This window comes from Mesoplodon mirus (genome assembly GCF_964341445.2).
Source record: "Mesoplodon mirus genome assembly, chromosome: 2".
NCBI lineage: Eukaryota > Metazoa > Chordata > Mammalia > Artiodactyla > Ziphiidae > Mesoplodon > Mesoplodon mirus.
The window spans coordinates 178,944,074-178,964,961 of NC_138977.1; the positions used below are offsets into that span (position 1 = coordinate 178,944,074).

The 20,888-nt window shown below is 37.9% G+C and overlaps 1 protein-coding gene across 2 annotated transcripts in view; it reads right to left on the reverse strand.

Annotated features, from left to right (window-relative positions):
* Positions 1-20,888, reverse strand: part of WAPL (WAPL cohesin release factor) — an 84,487-nt gene that overhangs the window by 33,671 nt on the left and 29,928 nt on the right. For both annotated transcript variants that reach the window (XM_082629899.1, XM_082629900.1), the window contains 2 exons: positions 18,939-19,982; positions 15,749-15,867 (listed from right to left, as the gene is read on the reverse strand). In XM_082629899.1, coding sequence (XP_082486025.1) covers positions 15,749-15,867; positions 18,939-19,982 — 1,163 coding nt within the window. The remainder of the gene's footprint in view (positions 1-15,748; positions 15,868-18,938; positions 19,983-20,888) is intronic.

Consider the following 20,888-nt stretch of genomic DNA (forward strand, 5'->3'; position numbering starts at 1 on the left):
TTCATGAGTCCATACTGATAAAAGAAAAATAAAAGAACCAAACAAACAAAATAAATAAATAAATGGGGAGAATTGACTAAATGAATATTTTGCAAGCGGCACAGCAAACAGTGAATCAGGAAAGCATCATCATGTATATTAAATCTAAGAGTATGAAGAACAAGGTATTTGAATAGTCTCTTCAAAGACTGCTTTTTAGTTGCATGGGGAAGAAAATAATTATACAGCAGAGGAATAGACAACCCCTTAACTGGGTGATCATAATTAACATTCTCCAGAGGTGGCATGCTGAAAAGAATACATCATCACTTACACAGTATCCCAGCCTAGAATGAATAACCTGAATACAATCATGAAGAAACTTCGATTAAACCAAAATAAGAAGCTTTTTTTTTAAAGGGGGATCAGGGGATGTCAATGTCATAAAAGACGAAGAAAGACTACAGAAATGTTCCTGGTTAAAAGAGACTAAAGACACAGCTAAACAGCTAAATGAATGACAGCCAAATGAAATACCTCACCCTAGACTGGATCCTGTAGCAGAGACGAGAAAATGCTACAAAGGACATTACTGTGTCAACTGACAAAACTGACAAAACAGATTAGGTAAAAATACTGGAACAATATTAAATTTACTAAAGATGATTACTGTGATATGGATATGTAATTGATTAGGAAGTACACACTGTATTTAGGGTAAAGGGCTAATTATATATATATAAATATATATATAAATATATATGAACTTACCCTTAAATATTCAGAAAAAATACATAGGTATGAATATATATACACACAAACACAAAGAATGAAAAAGCGAATATTAAGATAATATTCATAAGGAATGTTTGTTGTACTATTTTATTTTTGTAACTCTTCTGTAATTTTGAAATTATTTCCAAGTACAAACTATTTTTTAATTATTTCCAGATAAAAAATATTAAAAATCTTTAAAAATTCTCTCAGAAAAGTATAAATCATCATTCTATCAGTTAATATTTTAATTTCCATGAAACAACTAAATCAAATTCAGACAACAGTAAAAGAAAGTAAGAAATCAGAGTAATAAAAAGACAAATTCAAGTTTAGTACAGGCAATCCTACAAAATGGGAAGGGATAAAGATATTCTACTTTTATGTTCTTAAATCAAATGTTAATTAAATAGCCCATCAATAACAAATGAAATAGCAATACTTCTTAGCTGAGGCACAGAAAAAGATGAAAACATAACCCATACCTGGTCCAAGGGTAGTAAGAGTTTTCTGTTTTTAATGTCCCCTCCTGAAAAGCAAAAGGGCCACTGATAATCTTCTTTGCCCTGGCTTCTAAGAAGCTCAAAGCTGTATTTGTGGTAGGTCCCCAGGAAATCCATCAAGACAAAAAGGCTTGAATTTTGGCTTCAACTCATCTATTCCTTACTTTTTCTTAACACAGTTTCCTCATTTACTTTCAATCTGGTTCTACCATATTTGTCTCTGTTCACTATAAGAACAGACCCAGAAACAAGGCAGATGACAGAATTAGGAGACAAAGACAATGAAAATAACTGTAACTATATTCCACATATGTAATAAAGTAGGGAAAACAACTGAGTACGTTAAGTAGACAAGAAAGATATAAAATAGACCCAAACTAAACTTTCAGAGATGGGATTAATAGCTGCTTAGACGCTGTAGAAGAACCTGAAAATGGTTAACAGAAACTATCTAACCTATCTCCAAATGAAACCAAGACTGAAAAAATTAAAAGATGGGAAGAATGTCAGCACACACTGGGACAAGTTCACCCAGCCCAGTAACTGTATGAGAAAGTAAAAATTAACTCCCTTCACAGATAGTACTTTGCCCTGAACCTCTCAAACACTGTTTCATTTAAATTTTACCCAAACTCCCCAGGTTCCCCCAAAATCCTACAAAAACTTTTCTTTGGTAAGATGCCCCTTGGTTTCTCTGCTGTGCAGTATCCTTTATTGCAGTAAGTCAATAAGCTTTATTCTGTCAGGCTACAGGTTATACGTGTTGATTTTAGGCTGATACAAGCAAGACAAGTATAATAAGAGTCCCCAGAGGGGGACAGAGAGCCAAAAACTATTTGAAGAATATTGGCTAAAATTTTCCCAAATTTGATGTTTACCAATTTTCAAACATAAAAAAAGCCAAACATTTAGTACTATATGAAGATTCTTTGCTGAAAGATACTTCCAAAAATCCTAGAAATAAACATTTATGAACACCTTCTGTATCTCAGACACTAAGAATTTAAAGGTGAAAAAATATATGGTCACCATACCCAAAAAACTCCCAATATTTTACATATAATGTTAATTTATCGTCATCATTAGCATAAAGTAATAAGACTGTCAATAAAAGAAAGTTCAGCAAAGAGTTTTCTGGATGTCAGAATCCCAATGAACTCTAAATAAAATGTACTACAAACTAGAAAACCAAATTCCAAACTATAAACAACCTAATACACACACACACACTACCTCTCTCCCCCTCCCTCCCTCCCTCCCTCCCTCTGTCAAATGTTTGTTTGAGTTCCCATGCTCTTGATTAACCCATGGCTACATTTTCTCATTTCAAACTTCATTTTCTGGGAAATAAGTTATAGTGAAATATTTTAACTTTCAAACTTTAAAGGAACCTGAACTACAGAAAATAAAAAGGTTAATGGTGCTTTTATTCCTTATTAAAATCCTTCCAGAATAAAATATTACAGAAAAAAACCCACCAGAATTAGATCTCATAAAGAAAATAACTTACACTTTCCTACGTCTTTATAGAATACAGATCAATGACTTAAGAACCTGGTTCAATGTTTAAGTTAAATACTATCTATGTAAAAGGAAGACAGATACTCCTACTTTGGAACAAACACAATGAGTATGAAATACTAAGACTACTCAAAAGTTTCCGTGGGGGAAAAACATTCTACCTCACTTTCTAAGACACTTACTTATCTTTCTCCTTTTTATTATCCCCAGTACCTAGTACCGTGAAATGCAGGTATTATGTAAAAACAATGACGAAGAAAAGTCAACTAAAACTGACCCTCTTCCATACCCAGGCTCAGCCAGAACACGCTCAGCTTCAACAACTCTGACTCACCAACCTGTTTTTTACTTTTACACTTTGGCCAGCATACCTAATCAGCAGACCAATGGCTAGAGTCTCTCTTTTTTTCGGGCTTCACGTTTATCTATGTCTCAGGTTTCTAGTCCATGAGACTACAGTGAATCTCATACTGCTATCTCGATGACTGGATCCCAGGATGGTCAATGAATCCCCAGACACAGAACAAAGGTAACCATGGGTAAAACAATTTGACAGAAAAATAAGCTGCTTCATCAGAGTGAGTTCTAATTGCTGGAGAAGGATACTATAAAGGGACATCTGTTCTTGGGTGAGAGGTAGAACTACCTGTCCTTTAAAATCTCTTCAATTGTAAGATTCTGTTTTTAAGTTGACAACCTATATATATAAACTCATTTTATAAAGCAACAAAAAAATGAGTGTACAAAACTATAAAAACTATACTTAACTTTAAAACTGCAGTTTTATAAAATTTTAACTTTTGAATACAGCTAAATATATAACCATGATTTATACTGATAATCAAGTTTTAATTCAACTGCCCATAAACCCACTATCCTATGTCATATTGAATGACAGGAGGGAAGAGGAAAAAAATGTCCAGAATGTTCCTTTGAGAGTCAAACAAAAGACAGTACCAAATGGGCCCAGCATTAAACCACAGGGAAATGATGAAAGTGAAGGTATAAATATTTGAGAACTGAAACTGAGATTGACATTATGGTTAGTTTCATCAATGACCCAGCAAATAGTCTTAACAGGCAAAATAAGATGGCCAAAGCCCAAAGTAAAATATAACCCTCCAAGCACTGAAGGTTAGTTGGGATGATTATACAGATAATCCCTTAGGAAGAGAGCAAACTGGCAGCAGCTGAATGGAAAGCTAGAAATCAAACAAAAAGCAGGGCAGGCAGAAAAAATGATCTAAGCTTATCAGCACATACGGGGTTGGCCAAAAAGCTCCTTCAGTTTTTAAGTAAAAATAAAAGACACATTTTTCATTTTCCCCAACAACTTTATTGAACAACGTATTCACTGTTTTGTTCCACTACCTCCTGACATTCTTCAGGCAATTTCATAATTCCATCTTCCCAAAACTTTTTATCTTTCTGAGCAAAGAACTGTTCCAGGTGCCTTTTACAGTCTTCCAGGGAATTGAAAATTTTTTCCATTAAGAGAATTTTGTAAAGACCAAAATAAATGGAATTCCGAAGGTGCAATGTCTGGTGAATATGGCAGATCAATCAGAACTTCCCAGCCAAGCTGTAACAGTTTTTGTCTGTTCATCAAAGAAACATGCGGTCTTGTGTTATCCTGATGGAAGATTATGCGTTTTCTGTTGACTAATTCCGGATGCTTTTCGTCCAGTGCTGCTTTCAGCTGGTCTAACTGGGAGCAGTACTTGTTGGAATTAATCGTTTGGTTTTCCAGCAGGAGCTCATAACAGAGGACTCCCTTCCAATCCCACTGTATACACAACATCACCTTCTTTGGATGAAGACCAGCCTTTGGTGTGGTTGGTGGTGGTTCGCTTGTCCCACAATCTCTTCCATTCCACATTATTGTACACTATTCACTTTTCATCACCCATCACAGTTTGTTTTACAAACGGAACGTTTTCGTTACAATAAGTAGAGAATCGCATGTGGAAATATGGTCAAGAAGGCTTTTTTGGTTAACTTATGTGGAACCCAAACATCAAAGTAATTACATAACCAAGCTAGTGAAAATTACTTTCAACGCTTGATTTGGATATTTTGAGTATGTAGGCTATCTCCCACGTGGTATAACGTTGATTGTTCTCAATTACTGTCTCAATTTGATCACTATCAACTTCAACTGGTCTACCCGACCGTGGAGCATCGTCCAGTGAGAAATCTCCAGCACAAAACTTTGCAAACCACTTCTGACACCTTCGATCAGTCACAGCACCTTCTCCATACACTGCACAAATCTTTTTGTGTGCTTCAGTTGCGTTTTTACCTTTCTTGAAATAATAAAGCATAATATGCCTAAAATGTTGTTTTCTTCCATCTTCAATATTAAAATGGCTCCACAAAAATTCACCAATTTTGATTTTTTTTTTTTTTTTTTTTTTTTTGCGGTACGTGGGCCTCTCACTGTTGTGGCCTCTCCCGTTGCGGAGCACAGGCTCCGGACGCGCAGGCTCAGCGGCCATGGCTCACGGGCCCAGCCGCTCCGCGGCATGTGGAATCCTCCCGGACTGGAGCATGAACCCGTGTCCCCTGCGTCAGCAGGCGGACTCTCAACCACTGCGCCACCAGGGAAGCCCCTGGTGTGTTTTTTTTTTTAATGCACGCTGATATGACGGCTGTCACATACAATCTAACAAAATTGTTTCAAATGAAGTTAATGACAACTAAGCACTACTAGAGCCACATTATGGAAAAAAACTGAACGAACCTTTTGGCCAACCCAATACACGGCAACTACAAATAATGGGATTCAGAGAAACTGTAGCCAGTGATCAGAAATAAGATGGCACTGAAAGAAAAAAAATTAAAATTATCAAACGATCAGGACTTCCCTGGTGGCGCAGTGGTTGAAAATCCGCCTGCCAATGCCGGGGACACGAGTTCGAGCCCTGGCCCAGGAAGATCCCACATACCGCGGAGCAACTGGGCCCGTGCACCACAACTACTGAGCCTGCACTCTAGAGCCCGCGAGCCACAACTACTAAAGCCTGTGTGCCTAGAGCCTGTGCTCTGCAACAAGTGAAGCCACCACAATGAGAAACCCGTGCCCCGCAACAAAGAGTAGCCCCCGGGCTTCCCTGGTGGCGCAGTGGTTGAGAGTCTGCCTGCCGATGCAGGGGACATGGGTTCGTGACCCGGTCCGGGAAGATCCCACATGCCACGGAGCGGCTGGGCCCGTGAGCCATGGCCACTGGGCCTGCGCGTCCGGAGCCTGTGCTCCGCAACGGGAGAGGCCACAACAGTGAGAGGCCCACGTACCGCAAAAAAAAAAAAAAAAAAGAGTAGCCCCCGCTGGCTGCAACTAGAGAAAGCCCACGCACAGCAATGAAGACCCGACACAGCTGAACATAAATAAATATTTATTTTTTAAAAAATTATCAAATGATAAAACCACATACAGGGCTTCCCTGGTGGCGCAGTGGTTAGGAGTCCGCCTGCCGATGCAGGGGACATGGGTTCGAGCCCTGGTGCGGGAAGATCCCACATGCCGCGGAGCAACTAAGACCGTGCGCCACAACTACTGAGCCCGCGTGCCACAACTGCTGAGCCCGCGTGCCACAACTACTGAAGCCTATGTGCCTAGGGCCCGTGCTCCACAACAAGAGAAGCCACTGCAATGAGAAGCCCGCGCACCTCAGTGAAGAATAGCCCCCACTCGCCGCAACTAGAGAAAGCCCGCGTGCAGCAACGAAGACCCAACGCAGACAAAAATAAATAATAAATTAATTAATTAAAAAAAAAAAAAAACACATACAGAAACAACAGGTACTTAAAACCAGGTATGTTTCAACCTAATCCCTCAAACTCTATCTTTACTTTTCTCCCTTGCAAGTGACAACTTTTCTGAGTAATCATTTCAAATATGTTCTTACCAGAAATTTACTTTACCTCATATTCTTTCTGCCACATGTGTTCACGCAGCCAGCCCTCAATTCTGTTATGAACAGAATTCTCTATATACCTGGTGAGGTGCTGGGGAAAATCCTCACAGCCAGCAAGCTTAAAAAGTTAACGTTTTTTTTTTTTTTTTTTGGCTGCACCACACAGCTTGTGAGATCTTAGTTCCCTGACCAGGGATCGGATCTGGGACCCCAGCCATGGAAGTGCAGAGTCCTAACCACTGGACCACCAGGGAATTCCCAAGTTAATGTTTTCTAATATGGGAAGATAGAGAGAGGGAACAGGGACCTCTTGGCTGGTGGCACTAAAGCTGAGGAGGTGGCCTGTGTGGTCAGGAAATTGGCTATATACAAGAGGACTGAGCAAATACGTAAATGTATTGAGGATACTGGGAACCAGATTCCTCGCTGTCAGCAAAGAGAAGTAAAATGTGCAAAGTGGGAAGACTAGAATAAAACGTGGTGTTGAACTAGAATTGGAGGTATCAGTGTGAACTCATGGTTCTAAATATACATAGATATGAAATAAGTATGTGTCTGTGTGATGGCGGGGGGGGGGGCGAAGGAGAGAGGAAGAAAATGCATATATTCACGTGTTTCCTTGCTCTGTTAACTCAAAGAAGGCCTAGAAGCAATGACACCCCAGAAGAAATGACTATACTTTGTGACCAAATTTTATTTTTAAAGATTATTCTCCACTAAAAGAAAACAGGGGTCCTTGGAGGAATGGTTGATTCCACAACTGGGAATGTGCATCATGAGCCTAGAACATCTCTGTGTGTCATTAGCAAGGAAATGCAAAGTGGTGGGCCATGTTAAAAGCCAGTTTGAAAAACCACGAACAGGCCAAGTCTAAGAAAATCTGAGTATCGAAATAATAATAGTACTATCATTTAAATAAATAACAGTAACAAATGACTGAATAAAACAGAAATCCATGTTCATACTGACATAAAGAACTTTATAAATACTTAAATGAATATATAATGAATATATAATGTATATACTACATAATGAATATATAAATACATATATTCTTTTATATACATGAAGGAGAGGAAAAAAATCTACCTTACCAGTAGAAGGCCAACTACTAACAACTAGAGAAGGCAGGATGTAATTAGAAAAAAAAAATTCAACAACCATCATAGTAAAGATTGATTCAGGCAAAAATCAATGCTAAAACTAGTGGGTAAAAGTTTGATGAGGAGTTGAGGAACCTGACAGACCTCAAGCGATCGTTAACGTCAATAGCATGGTACAAAGTGACATTGTGCGCCACCTGGTATGATGCAGTAAGAACAGAGCACCTCTTCTGAGGTATTTCCACCAAATACACAAAACCTAAATCTAATTGGGAGGAAACATCAGACAAGCACAAACTGAGGGACATTCAACAAATAACTGATTTTAACTCTTCAAAGATATCAAAGCCATGGAAAGACTAGGAAAGACACAGATGTTCCAGACTGAAGGAGGGTGGAGACTTGTGACAAGTAAATACAACATGTGATTCTGGATTGGATCATGGGTTCTTTCTTTGGGAGATGCAGGGGAGGGGGGAATAATGTGTGATTTGTTCTGCTATAAAGGCCATTAATGAGACAATTGGTAAAACTGAATGGGATCTGTGGATTAGACTGAATTATTGTATCAATGTTATTATTAGCTTCCTGGTTTTGATGGGTATACTATAGCTATCGAGTAGAGTACTCTTGTTTTCAGAAAGTAAAGACTAAGGTATTTGGGAGTAATCAGCATTAAGTCTACAACTTACTCTCAAATCATACATACACACACATACCCCCAATGAGAGGGGAGCCCATTTTGACCCCCATAGGACATTTAGTAATGTCCAAGACATTTTTGGTTGAAATGGAGGCGCACGGAGCAGGGGAAAACAGGACTAGCATCTGGTGGGTAGAGGTCAGCAATGTTGTTAAATATCCTCCAATGTACAGGGCTACCCTCCACAACAGCTTTATTCAATCCAAAACATGAGCTAAGAAAGCCTGATAGATAAGGAGGAAAATTTGCCACTACAAGACGTGGGCCACCTCTCTACCACTCAGAAATGAGGTCATTAGTGCTTTTAATCAGAATGCAGAAGACCCAGATACTCCCACTGACCTATCAGCTACAGGAGGGTATTTCTATTATAATGGAGAAATGGAACAACTGCTGAGTACATTTCCTATGCCCACCTACCTAGTGACCCCTGCCTTTCCTTTTTCTCTGGAGATTTGGGGGATAACCTACATAAAACTCCTTGGAGAACTGAGCTTATCCTTTTTACATTGAAAACATGAATCCTAACTTCTCATATATGAAACAAATCTATTCTTTCCACTCTGTTAATCTATAAATGCTTAAAACTTTGATCCCATTTACTTCCTGTATTCCTTTAAACTCATCAAAACTCAATAGGTTAAATTTCCACTATTTCTGTTTCTCAATGGTTCTCTCCTTTTAAACAACTCTTAAGTAGTCTTTTAGCTGTCTTGAAGACAAATGGATGACCTATTTATTTTAAGAGCTAGGGATTTTATACTGCTTAACTTCTTGCTGCTCTCTTCCTGAAGGAGGCTTCTAAATTCTTTACCTAGATATTTTCATAAGGATACATAACTTCCATGGGATCTAAAGCATTTTTTATTACTTTTTACTAAAGTACTTATAACACTCTGGATCAAAGTCTCTTTTTTTTTTTTTTTTTGCTGTAAGCGGGACTCTCACCGCCGCGGCCTCTCCCGTTGCGGAGCACAGGCTCCGGACGCGCAGGCCCAGCGGCCATGGCTCACGGGCCCAGCCGCTCCGCAGCATGTGGGATCCTCCCAGACCGGGGCACGAACCCGCGTCCCCTGCATCGGCAGACGGACTCCCAACCACTGCACCACCAGGGAAGCCCAAAGTCTCATTTTTGAATCTTACGGATCCACCTAAATAGTAGTAGTATCTAAGTGAAAAAATTCTGACACAATTCCACTTAAAGAGGGTTTTGGGCAAACCTTTCAATAGGAGGTTAAAAAGGCAATTAAAACATTTACTGAAGCCTCTTTGGGGATTAAATCAGGACTATTGTTTTAAGGCAGGCTTTACTTATATTACATCTTTTAAATGAGTTCAATCTCATAGCTCTTTCGGTTTCATAAATTAATAATGATTTTCTTAATTTTCCTCTGACACTATCCATCAACAGTAAATAGGTCTTCTGCCTACTTGGTTGCATGACCTGATTTACTTTAGGCCGGAGAGATTCCTTTGTAATCGGGTCAAGTACGTGTACACTGCTGCCTCCTAAGTCATGTTAGTAGGAAAGAAATATATCCAATATTAAGTTTAAAAAAATGAACTTGAATACTGAATTAACATACACAAGATAAAAATTACTTCAAAACTTTTGAACACATTACTATGACTTCATCCTTAGTGAAATAATCTAAAGACAAAAAGAACTGGAAAGAAATTTTAACTTCACTTAGTGTATTTACTGTTCATAATAATATTGGTGTTATAATTTAAAAAGTAATGTGTGGGGCCTCCCTGGTGGCGCAGTGGTTGAGAGTCCGCCTGCCGATGCAGGGGATACGGGTTCGTGCCCCGGTCTGGGAGGATCCCATATGCCGCGGAGCGGCTGGGCCCGTGAGCCATGGCCGCTGGGCCTGCGCATCCGGAGCCTGTGCTCCGCAACGGGAGAGGCCACAACAGTGAGAGGCCCGCATACCGCAAAAAGAAAAAAAAAAAAAAAAAAAGTAATGTGTGCTGTAGAATAAAGCAAGAAAGCTAAGTACCAAATTCTGAAATGTTAAATTTGAAATGAAACTACCAGTATGAACTCAGTTTATTTTTCAATGTATTTCACAGCTCTGTCCAGTGAAAGAGCCTAGAAGCAACAAACACACCCAGCACTTAGTTCTGGGTTTCTAAGTACTAATCCCCACAAAAAGAACCAAGGATCCTTGGATGGGTCCATGATTGAAAGCACAAGGTAAGTCCGGGTCATCTTTTGTGCAGAAAGCAAAAGAAAAGCTCAAAGATGATGGGTCTATATCAGAAGGACACAAGAAATGGCTTGAAATGGTTTACTCTGGCCAAATCTATTATAAATACATTTAATAAGTAAAACTTATTGAGTCTATAGCGATAGGAGTTCGGGGTTGGGATGGGGAGAAAGAAAACTCCTTTTTACAAAATTCCAGTTATTAAATGTAGAAGAAATTGCAATTAGAAAACTCACCATTCTGTAACTGTCAGTGTAATAACTGATGCAGGCAAAGATCCACAATGGATGCTAAAATGATGAAGTAAAACAATAAAGGGGAACAGAATATTCACGTGCTGCCAGAGTAACACCCAGAAGCTTAGTAATTAAATTATAAAAGGAAAAACATACTTTTATTTTGGGGAGATCCAGTGGTCACAACCTTCAATAGGTGGTCAAACAATTTTGAGTGGAATAACCAGGTATTACATACCTTCCGATGTGATGCAACATACACAATATTATTTTGAGGCATTCTTGCCAAAATATGTGTAACCTCAGCCTAATCAAACATAGAGACTTACTTCCAGTGTTCTATGACACCATACTACTTTAATATAGTGGAGTAACAACTTACATCATCAGGAAACAATCAGATAAAATCTGAATGTGAAACATTCTACAAGACAGATATCCTGGGCTCTTAAAAACAAAAAAAAACAACAGAAAAGCAACAACAAAAAACTAGTGCCATGGGGAATTTTAAAAAGATGAGGGGACTGCTCAGGATTAAAGAGTCGTAGCAAGTAAATGATTATAGTTTGGGGAGAAAAACAGCACTAAAAGACATTTTGGAGACAGCTGAGGAAAACTGAATATGGACTGGACACAGGATTATATCAAAGAATTACTAATTTTCTTAAGTATTATAATCATATAACCACAGTTAGGTATGAGATTGTCCTTTTTCTTAAGAAATGCATGCTATCTCAACAACTTACTTTCAAATACGACAGGAAAAAATGTTATATAATACACACACACACACACACACATATATGAAGAGAAGAGAAAAAGGGGAAGAGGAAGGGGACTGTGTGTAATTATGATGATTTGGTGGGGGGGGGGATCAATCTAGATAGAGGAATATAGTTATTCATCACATTGCTTTTTTACATTTTCTGTATATTTTAACTTTTTATAATAAAAAGTTGAGGTGGAAGAAATTAAGTAGAATGCTTTAAAGGACTCAGGAAACTCTTCCAGGGTGTCTACAAAGACAAAACCATTTTCACAATAATAATATGTTGTTTGCCTTTTTCACTTTGTTGATATTTGTAGGGATGGTGCAAAAGCAATGCTGGGTAAAGCTGTTGGTGTCTTAGCATGAATCAAGGTAGGGGCTCTGAACTGTATATAAGTAGTCATATTCTTCACTGCTACATACTTCATAGTTAAAAAATAAAATGCCAGTTTCACATAAGAAAAAAGCCCTTGATAAAGGAGTGAAAATTACGGATTAAATCGTAACCCTAAGTGCACTAATGGTCTATGTGACAAAACCAGTGTGCCTAAAACACTTCTGTTGCATATAAAGTGTGGTTGTATCAAAAAAACACTACTGGCTCAAGTTTCAAGCTGAACTAGCCACTTTTTTTCTGAACACCATTCTTTACTTAAAAGACTGACAAACTATGCTTATACAGGCTTGGGTATTATGCAGACATTTTCTCAAAAATGAACAAAGTGGGCCTGTCATTGCCAGTCATTTTCCCTGAAGTATTTTCTGCCAATGAAAAAATTTCAACTTTTAAGCAAAAACTAAAATTCTGGAGAACTGTGACCTTGATAGCTTCCCAATACTTAAAAGACTTTTCTGATGAGTTTGGCAGTGATATTAATGATATTTTTGACACTGTATAATGAAGTGTGTCACCATTGAAAGTTTTAGATAAATCAGTCTAACCAGTATTTTCCAAATGACCAATGTATAATGTTACAAAGCATGCATGTGTAAAAGATCCATTCAAAGGCAAGACAGACCAACAGATTTTAATGCAACATTATGAAAGGTTCACTGGCATGGTTTTAGACTCCAAGTTACAACTAATCTTTAAGAAGCTCCTGGGGTAGGGACTTTCCTCGTGGTCCAGTGAGTGAGACTCTGCGCTCCCAATGCAGGGGGTGCCTGGGTTCGATCCCTGGTTGGGGAACTAGATCTCACATGCCACAACTAAGACCCGGCACAACCAAATAAATAAATAAATATTAAAAAAGAAAAGAAAAACTCCCGGGGCTTGCCTGGTGGCGCAGTGGTTAAGAATCTGCCTGCCAATGCAAGGGATACGGGTTCGAGCCCTGGTCCGGGAAGATCCGACATGCCGCGGAGCAACTAAGCCCGTGTGCCACAACTACTGAGCTTGCGCTTTAGAGCCCACAAGCCACAACTACTGAAGCCTGCACGCCTAGAGCCCATGCTCTGCAACAAGAGAAGCCATCGCAGTAAGAAGCCCACGCACCGCGACGAAGAGCAGCCCCCACTCGCCGCAACTAGAGAAAGCCTGTGCTCAGCAATTAAGACCCAACACAGCCATAAATAAATAAATAAATAAATAAATAAATAAATAAATAAATGAATGAATGAATAAATAAATAAATAAATAAATTTTAAAAAGAAAGAAACTCCCATTTTTTTCAATTTTGGTGTAATGTCAACGAAGAATGTCCATAATTATCTGAAAAAACTACTTAAAATACAACTACTTATCTATGTGAGGCTGGATTTTCTTCATATTTTTCAACTAAAACAACATAATGAAAAATACTGAATATAGAGGATATAAGAATCTAGCTCTTTTCTAAAAAAATTTTATTGAAGTATAGTTGATTTACAATGTTAGGTTAATTTCTGCTGTACAGCAAAGTGACTCAGTTATATATATTCTTTGTCATATTCTTTTCCATTATGGTTTATCACAGGATACTGAATAGAGTTCCCTGTGCTATACGGTAGGATACTGTTGTTTATCCATCCTAAACATACTAGTTTGCATCTGGTAATCCTAAAGAATCTAGCTGTCTTTTACTAAGCCAAACTTTATAAAGAGATTTGCAAAAAATGCACTACTTTTTAAAATAATTCTCGCTAAAATGTTATATTAACATGTAAAGGGTTACTGTTAAGTGAATTATCAATAAGTATCTTTGAAATATGTTTTCACTTCCAATTTGATAAATATAACATATATAATCAAAAGCTTTCTGGGATTCTTAATAAAATTTTTAAGAATGTGAAGTAGTCCTGAAACCAAAAAATGTATAACTTTTACACTAGAAATCAACACATGCCATACACAATTTTATAAACCAAAATCTCACCTAAGCATTAAGTGCTATAGCCATTACACCACACCACCCTGGCCCCTGGCTCCAGAGCAAGTTAGCTCTGTTGAAATGAGCATTAAGCATTTTTTTTTCCGGTGGGGGGTGAGCACCTGGGGCTGCAAAAGTATAACACAGTCACTCTGAAAAGATTCCTAACTGGCTGTTTACAGAGGTAAAAGAATAAAATAAAACGAGGCCAGATAATATGGACACACTCATTCTTTAGTTGCTTAAAAGTAGTTCAATCTACAAAAAATGTCAACAACTTCTAACTGCAATTTTCAATAACAAAACTGTTTAACACTATACAAGCTATTTAAGTAAAGGAATCTTTTTAAAAAAAGGTAAAGTCAAGCAAATTATTCTCAATACCTATGCTGGACCATATTAAAATGACTTATATAATGCATAAGAATGAAGTTGCACCCTTAACTTATACTATATACAGAAATTAACTCAAAATGGATCAATGACCTAAATGCAAAACCTAAAACTATAAAACCTAGAAGAAAACATAGGGAAAAGGTACATGACATCCAATTTGACAATGATTTCTTAGATATGACACCAAAAGCACAGGTAACAAAAGAAAAAGATAAACTTGGACTTCACTGATATTAAAGCATACTACCAAGAAAGAGTAAAGAGACAATTCACAGTATAGGAACATCTATGTGCAAGTTATGTATCTAATAAGACATTCATATATAAAGAACTCCTATAACTCAACAATAAAAAACCAAACAACTTGATTCAAAAATGGGCACTGAACAGACATTTCTCCAAAAAAAGATATACAAATGTCCAGCAAGTACATGAAAAGATGCTCAACATCAATAATTAGGAAAATGTAAATCAAACCACAATGAGATACCATTTCCCACACATTAGGATAGCTATTATCAAAAAAAAAAAACTCAGAAAATAAATGTTGGCGAGGATGTAGAAACATTGGAAACCTTGTGCATTGCTAATATGAATATAAAAATGATGCAGTCAAGGTGGAAAACACTTTAGCAGTTAAACAAAAACCTACCATATGTCCCCAAAATTCCACTCTTAAGTATCCAAATCAATTGAAAGCAGGGACTCAAATAGCCAAAAAGTGAAAACCACCTAAGTGTCCATCTACAGATGAATGGATAAACAAAATTTGGTATTCAGCCGTAAAAAAGAAACATTCTGATATATGTTACAACAGGGAGGGACCTTGACAACATAATGATTAGTGAAATAAGCCAGGCACAGATAGACACACATTGCGTGACTCCACTTATATGAGGCACCTAGAATAGGCAAATTTATAGAGACAGAAAGTAAAACTGTGTTTACCAGAGGCTGGGCAGGTCAAGGTGGAGTTATTGTTTAATGTGTACAGTGTTTTTGTTAGAGATGATGAAAAAGTTTTGGTTATAGGTAACGGTGTCGGTTATACAACACTATGAATATATTTAATGTCACTGAATTGTACATTTGCATATAATAAAGTGCAATATGTTTTACCATATGTTTTACCACACTTCAAAAAATGGTTACAATGCTTTTAAAAAATAATTTACATATATCCTTTGAAAGACAAAATTTAATTGCCATGATGTTAGTAATTTTTAAATAAAAAAAGAGTTGAGCCCTCCAACAATAATACAAATCACTGATAGTGCTTTACTTACCCGTTTGGGGCCACTAAAAATCTTTCTGGTATTTTCCTTTGATTTATCTCCTTGTTTATTTGGGGGCTTCTTCACACTTTCAGGCACACCAGGCAAATCCTCTGTAAAATCCAAGTTTTCTGAAACGGTAATCAAAACTAGCTAACTTTCTATTATTTCAAATTGTCTACCAGACAACCTATGAACACTTTGAGGAGAAAGAGGCATATTGTGGGGAGAAAAAAAAAAAGGAATAAAAGCACCACAGAGTTGACAAAATACTCCAAGATACTAAGTCTCATTCTCCCATGCTCACTCCCTGCTTGTCCCCTACTCTAAAAGAAAATCAGAAACCTAGTTGCTGTGTATGTGCTCCAGTTTTACTGGCAAAATCAATTCTTTTCCAGAATTTGTTCTTCAAAGTTGATATAACTGTTAGTTATCTATCAACATTAATACTGGCATGGTCTAGTTTAAACACACACACACACACACACACACACACACACACACACACACACACACACACACACACACACACACACACACACACACACACACACACACACACACACACACACACACACACACACACACACACACACACACACACACACACACAAAATCAGGTGATAGGTACCTGTAACGTTTTTCTAGAATTTGAGTACTCTGAATCATGTTGGCCTTCCAAGAATGCCTGCTTATATCTGAAGAGGCCGCATTTTTTAAAAAACCCAAAAAAGGGTATAGCTATCCTTGGCAAAAGATACAGAATGACCTAGTACAATGTAGTTCCATGGTCTGTGGTACTCCCACAAAACTAACCAAAGGATTACACTAATTTCCAAATGTTTATATTCTTTTCTAGCCTAAACGAAAACAAAAAAGAAAAAAATAGGAAGGGGACTTCCCTGGTAGTCCAGTGGCTAAGACTCCACGCTCCCAGTGCAAGGGGCCCAGGTTCGATCCCTGGTCAGGGAACTAGATCCCATGTGCATGCCACAACTAAGAGTTCGCATGCCACAACTAAAGATTCTGCATGCCGCAGCTAAAGATCCCACATGCTGCAACTAAAGAGCCTGCACGTGGCAACGAGGTTCCCGTGTACGGCAACTAAGACCCGGCACAGCCTAAATAAATAAATAAATATTTTAAAAAAAAAAAAAAGGAAGACTTGGGCTTCCCTGGTGGCGCAGTGGTTGAGAGTCCGCCTGCCGATGCAGGGGACACGGGTTCGTGCCCCGGTCCGGGAAGATCCCACATGCCGTGAGCCATGGCCGCTGAGCCTGCGCGTCGGAGCCTGTGCTCCACAACGGGAGAGGCCACAACAGTGAGAGGCCCGCGTACCGCAAAAAAAAAAAAAGCAAGACTTTTCTCTGTCCCAACCCTTAAAAATGTTTGCTGTTTCATACACTGTATGAAGACTCAGATTCCAACTTTGGATATATCAATCAGACAGTCTCTAATTTTTAAACATTATTTGGTATCAACATGACGTTTTTCAAAGGGAGCCTAATGATTTAGGATAACTTGCTCTCAAGGTTAGGATAAGAGCTAAGAAGGCTGTAGCAGGACTGGAGCTCAGGTTTCAGTACATAATTATTAATCATCTTCCTGAGAAAGCAAATGTGAAGCTGTCTACCCAGTCATATCTCAAGTGACTAGCAAGGCTGCAGCAAACTTCAGTTCTTCAGAAGCAGTTCAACACAATGTTGAATTCTGAAAATACTCTTATTTTTTTGCAGTGGGGAGTAAGGCAGGCTCCTAGGGGCTACTCCTGTGTAACTCTAGTTCTAGCGATTCTAATCTAGCAAACCTATTTTTAGGCCAAATGAAGCAAAACGGTAGGTAGCCTCAAGTATGAGACACTCTATAAGAGAATCTATATATAAGAATACTATGGGATCTTTAGTTGCAGCCTGTGGGCTCTTAGTTGCGGCATGAGGGATCTAGTTCCCTGACCAGGGATCAGAACCCAGGTCCCCTGCATTGGGAGCATGGAGTCTTTTTTTTTTTTGGCTGCATTGGGTCTTTGTTGCTGTGCACGGGCTTTCTCTAGTTGCGGCAAGCAGGGGCTACTCTTAACTGCTGTGCGTGGGCTTCTCACTGCGGTAGTTTGTCTTCTTGCGGACCACAGGCTCTACACGCACAGGCTTCAGTGGTTGTGGCCCACGGGCTCTAGAGCACAGGCTCAGTAGTTGTGGCACACGGGCTTAGTTGCTCCACAGCATGTGGGATCTTCATGGACCAGGGCTCGTCCCCTGCATTAGCAGGCGGATTCTTAACCAACTGGACCACCAGGGGAAGTCCCTACTATGATAGTTCTAATTCACCATAATGACTCTTGTTCTACGACCCTAAAAGGACAAAAGCTCTATTTAACAAGTAAACTGATATAGGAAAACTGTATTTGGTTAAATACAAATAAATATAGCCCTTGTATCCCAGAGGCTTTCACATACTCTTCCTCACTCAACAGTCAATCCACTTCACAAAGCCCTTGTCAAGCAGTGACTTACTCATAGCAAAGCTAACCTATTACTTTTGTTTGTCTCTCAGTGGAGACTATCAACTCCTCAAGGACTTCAAGTCATTACTGGTCCTACTACCTTAAGGGACAAATTAATTTTTCACTGATAAGAGTGTATAAATACTTAACTAGCACTTTTTAATTTTATTAAGTTACGAGGATGATTCTTAAGATTTAATCTTAACTTCATAAATTTAAGATTTCTTTAGAATGTTTTTTAACATTTATTGATTGATTAGGCTTTTTTACTTTAATTTTCTAATATTTTCCTCATTACAACCATCTAATATCAATATAGTTCTAAATGACCAAAATCTATCCTTATGTCTCCATTGCATTTAGTTTTTCAAAACTGAAACATCAAGATGTTCAGTGTCCACACACACACACACACACACACACACACACACACACACACACAAATTCTCAAGTGCTAATGGTAGAATTAAAATACAAATATGAAAAGACTCCCCAATTTACAAACTGGTTCCTTACAAGGTAGGACTTTATTAACATTTAAATGCTGTTATCTTTGGATAAGGTAATCTTTGGCACTAAACAGGTACTCCTATTAAAATTAAATGTAGTAACAAGCTAAAACTGAGTATCCAGGAGGAAACTAAGTAGCTGTTACTTAAGCCTGAAAAACACGTTTACTTGTAGTTTTTTTTTAAGTCTTACCTGCATTATTAGTACTAGACTGACTGTCCTGGGAATTATCACTGCTTTCTGGAGGAGGCTGCAAGGAGGGTGATGGAGCCGTTTTAGATCTTTTTTTGTTTGTCTTTCTTTCCACTTGACAGTCATCATCTTCATCATCTTCACTTTCACTGAGATCATCAAAGCCAAAATACTTAATTTTGTAATTAGAACTCCCAGAAGCTCCTTCATCACCTCCTGTCTCATCATGATCTTCAAAACCAAAAAATTCAAGTTTAACATCTTTTTTAGATTTAGTATTACTAGGTCGAAATCTAGTAGTGGTCTTAGACGTTGCAATATCTGCTTTTTTTCTTAGCCGGCCAGCTTCTCCCAAATCTGCAGGAGTTGATGCAGTGAACTCATCCATGCTGCGTTCCATAGTATCCTGTATGGTAACATTACAAACTGACAAGCAAGATGGATGTAAAACAGTATAATCTCTAGTCCGTCCAACCGTCCCTCTAAAACTGGTCCCACAACTTACACTGCCTTTCTTTGCCTGATTCAGGCCATCTTTACTTGATTCACTGTTTGCTTTGGCTAAGCCCTGACTGGTGCCGTCCATTAGCTTATCAAAATTTGATGCTCCTTGTGAGGATTTTGCTTTATTGGCCCTACAATACGTCCTACAGTTGCTTGGCCTAAGAACACTTTGCATGATGTCTTCCTCAATGGCTTCATTTAGATTTTCCAACCGATTTTTAAAATCCTCATCCTTCATCTCCAAAAGAGGATCACTATCCAAACTTAAAATACAATCTTCTGATCTGCTATCTTCAAAGTCATTATCCCATTCATACAAACCAGTTCTTACAGATCCCTTGATTGAAGATGTTTCTGATGGAGATTCTGACCTTCTTCCAAGCTGGGAGTTCCAAGTATCATTTGTTTCTTTGATTTCATCAGCTTTGTATCCAGAAGCCACTGTAGTTTCTGCATTGGGTTTCTTAGTACTGTCTTCAGCATTTTTGTAAATATGGTAACTATTTTTTTCATGTTCTTCACTAAAGTTCTCCACTTTATCTATAAAAATGAAAAATAAGTCAAAGGATAAAAATATGAGTGACAGCAATGTAAAAGTTAACAAATAAAAGGGACATTTGGTTAATTAATAGATTAATTAATTATGAAATAATTGCAATAATTTTAAATTGTGAAAAAAATAAATGTTCACATATCTGATAATTCCCCTTCCAGTATACAGCTCTCATGTCTTCCAGTGACCTCTCCCTAGGCATCCACGTCCCTTAAAATTGTTACCCTAAACTCAAGAGATTTCAGCAGTGTTAAACAACAGGATCAATTCTGAATGACATATAAATAACTCAGCCAAACCTTCTAAGACATACTATGGATTTTTCAAATAAAAATGTTTAATCACTGTAAAGCAATTATACTCCAATAAAGATGTTTAAAAAATGTTTAAAAATTATTTAATAGAACCTTAACAATGTAACACAATTAATGAAAACATTCTGGCAGTGTCTATTTCTCTGGGGTAGGGTTGCCCATATGGCACGCCAGCTCTGTCTAGAAACCTGTTCCAGGGTCAGGTTTCTTTATTTCTGCTTTCCATTCTTTTTTCTAATCCTAAAAGCCATACAACTTCAAGGCTCTTTTTTTTTTTTTTTTTTAAACAGTGGCTCTGCTGCCTAAGTTACATGGCTACAGTGGCTATTTATCCATATCAGCCAGTGGTAAATCTTAAATTGACTACTAATTTTGTACTTGGGGAATTCATTTTTGTTGTCTTTAATTTTATCATCAGAAAAATTTTTTAAATTTTTCTAAATGAGATGGAAATGTGATTCAAACTGGTACTACAATTAATTCTCCAAGCACTTGTTAGTAGAAAAAGTCGGGTTAAATGTTTATGCCAAATAATAAAATTACCAAAAAACAAAACAAAACAAAACCTACATTTAAGAA